This window comes from Sinocyclocheilus grahami, unplaced genomic scaffold (genome assembly GCF_001515645.1).
Source record: "Sinocyclocheilus grahami isolate Dianchi unplaced genomic scaffold, SAMN03320097.WGS_v1.1 scaffold181.1, whole genome shotgun sequence".
NCBI lineage: Eukaryota > Metazoa > Chordata > Actinopteri > Cypriniformes > Cyprinidae > Sinocyclocheilus > Sinocyclocheilus grahami.
The window spans coordinates 2013382-2016576 of record NW_015505360.1 but is presented as its reverse complement, the minus strand read 5'-3'; the positions used below and the strand labels follow the sequence as shown (position 1 = coordinate 2016576).

The window sequence follows — 3195 nt, the reverse complement described above, 5'->3', positions numbered from 1 at the left end:
TAGTTCTCCTGTTTCGTGTCTTCGGGTTTTTCCGAGTCGTTCGTTCATCACGTGACAGCCCCATAAGCTTTAAAGGGGTCATGTGATGTTGCTAAAAAGAACATTATTTGGTGTAATGAAATGTGTTTATGCGGTTTAAAGTAAAAAAAAAAAACACACATTATTTTCCACATACTGTACATTATTGTTTCTCCTCTATGCCCCGCCTTTCTGAAACGCGTTGATTTTTACAAAGCTCATCGGTCTGAAAAAGCGAGGTGTGCTGTGATTGGCCAGCTATTCAGTGCGTTGTGATTGGCTGAATATCTCAAGCGTGCGACGGAAATGTTACGCCCCTACCATACTGTGATGCCATGTCCCGGAGCGACGAGACAAAAACATTAAAACCCATTGTAAACAAGGCATTTGTTGCATCCAGTGGGGACATAATTACTGATTATAATGACTTATACTGTCTTTTTACGCGTTGCGTTGCATTGCATCGCATCGCGCCGTGCCACGTAAACATAAAACTCTGTCTGCATTTGTGATCGGAGAAATGACAAACAACAAGTGCTACTTTACTGCCCTAAAGTTCATCAGTGGCAACGAAAAACACAGCGGCCGAGCGTGAGGGGAAGCCCCGGCTTAGCCTGCGCTGAGGCCGGGATAGAGTGAGCTGAGGCGTGCTGGACTCCGCTTCGTTCACGGTGAAAGTTGATTCCCTCAGCGACCAGCACGGATCAGCTCTAGGCATGACGAAGCGGATATCGTCCTCTTTTGGAAGACCAAACAAAGTAGTTTCGCTTTCACAACGAAACACACAGCGTCTTCACGTCATGGCGGCAGCAACAACAATACTACAGCGAGAATAAAAGTTACGCCTTCTTTTTTTGCGTGAACATTTGGGCGGCGTTATGCAAATCTTCCCACGTAGTGAGGTAGATATGTGGGGGAGTGTTAGAACGAGCCGTTTTAGGAGGGCGGGGCTGACTCTTAAATTTTATAAAGAATATCTCTTTGGTTTTGAGACTTTAGTCTTTGCAACTTTACAGATCTTCTTTATGCACCAAGAGCTTGTAACACTCCAAAGAGAAAGGAAAAATTGAAATCGCATCATATGACCCGTTTAACCAATGCAGTCTGAGCCGGAAAGAGAATTGATTAGTTCATCTCTCGAGTCTTCGGGCTTGAGTCGATCGTTCATCACGTGACAGCCCCATAAGCCCAAACCCCGAAGACTTGTCAGATAAGAGGTGAGGTGAGCTAATCATAGACTGAAGACCCAGGTAAACCATGAATTAATCTTTTCTGTTTCTTATAGCAGTTTTGTATTGTTTGTAGTGTGATCAACGTTTGCGTTAGTAGTAGATGTGTTAGGGAAGTAGCACGTAACATTTTAATTATATTTTGCTAAAATGAACGAAATGACTCGAAAAAAGATTCGTTCATTTTGCTGAACGAGACTCAAAGGTCCGAGTCGGTAAAATGATCCGAACTTCCCATCACTACTGAGTATAACACATTTCAGTCTTTATATGGAATATTTGGGCTGTGTTTCAAAACCTAGTGTGCTGTCAACCTACACACAGCGTGTAAAATGCTGTCTAGGTAGGGAACGACACAACTTAGGTGTGTAGGTAAACATTTCAGGTGCCTTGGCATACAAGAGACAGTCTTGTCCATCAAGGTGTGAATCACACAGGCATGGGTGTCAACTAACCTGTTTAACCCTTTGTGTTCACCCCCAGACCCCCGTCAGACACTGTGAAGCCACGGGCTGTCGTGATGTCGGAGCCCAAAGCGCCCACCCCGGCCCCTGGGGACACTTATAAAGGCTGGCTCTTCAAATGGACCAATTACATAAAGGGATACCAAAGGCGCTGGTTCGTCCTGAGCAATGGCTTGCTGTCTTACTACAGGTGGGTTTGTGACCTGTTATTGTTGTTTATTGACCTCTAGGGACAAAAAAAGAAAATGTTGTCATGTACTGTTTCCGTCAGACATAAGGTCTCCCAAAGGTTGATAGGAATGTCTGATGTCCTTATGAACCCTTTGTGATGTTGTCAAGTGTGCTTTGGCCTTTCACCAATATCTGATAAGGTGCAAAGCTTTAGACAGTGAAATAACTTAAATTGTCTTGGTACGACAAGCATCACTTTTGGTTTTACTCATACAAACCTCTCAAACTTATGCATAACCTTTCCCGTATTTTTTGTGCTTTATTGATGATGCCTCAAATCATACGCCTTACTTCAAACCATTGGACTGGATGGACCAGTGTTATTTTAGTCGTTTTTTTATTAATATTTTAAATGAGCTTTTATTTTTTTTAATACTTTCAGTTTTTGTTTTAAATTTAATTAAACTTTTAGTAATGTGCTTTTGTCTTTTTTTATTACGTTTAGGTTTTTATTTTTAAATATTACTAGTTAATTTTTTGTGATTTTGTAATGTGGTTTTGTCATTTTTTTTATTAGCTTTATTTTTTTCTTTTATTTTTAAATATTACTAGTTAATTTTTTTGTGATTTTGTAGTGTGGTTTTGTCATTTTTTTAAATTTTTTAATTACTATTTAGGTTTTTATTTATTTAATTTCCAGGTTTAATTCTTAACCTAAACAAAAAATTTAAATGTTGCTTTGTCAACTAACTGGAATAAGTTAAAGTTTTTAATCTAATATTTATATTTTATTTTATATTTCAGCTTTATTTAAAAAAAAAAAAAAGTTTTAATAATTTTAGTTAACGATAATAACTCTAGGATGGATGCTAAATTGGCGAACAAACTCAACACCTTCTGGTGTTTGTCGGTCTGTAAGATGATGCCATTTTATGTAATTAGATTTGAGTCGGAGTTGATCTGCTGCATTCATCTCATTGGGCTCTGTCAATTATTAATGCTGCGTGTGTGAGAGAGCATGCTGGAGCGCCCACGTGTGTGTCTGTTTGCTCGTCCGATCCTCACTGTTTGCTCATCAGTTTGAGATGAGAGGATAACACATTCTTTAAAATCCACCCTCATCATCTGATGTTTAAATATATACGATAAAATAACAAAGTCCAACGCCCCAACAGTTGGCTAATGAGAGTGTTGCTTTATTTTTGACTACTTTGCTTATGTTGTAATTGTTTCTTGAATACGAAAATGAAATGTAAATGTCATTAAATAAATACTGTGCTTATGCCGTACCAAAGCAACTAAAAAATATCTGT

General features: G+C 38.9%; 1 protein-coding gene across 20 annotated transcripts in view; it reads left to right on the top strand.

The window, feature by feature from the left end:
• LOC107594301 (oxysterol-binding protein 1-like) overlaps window positions 1-3195 on the top strand; it is a 20054-nt gene that overhangs the window by 1080 nt on the left and 15779 nt on the right. For all 20 annotated transcript variants that reach the window (XM_016284301.1, XM_016284319.1, XM_016284316.1 and 17 more), the window contains exon 2: window positions 1731-1901. In XM_016284301.1, the coding sequence (XP_016139787.1) occupies window positions 1768-1901 (134 nt within the window). In that variant the 5' untranslated portion in view covers window positions 1731-1767. The remainder of the gene's footprint in view (window positions 1-1730; window positions 1902-3195) is intronic.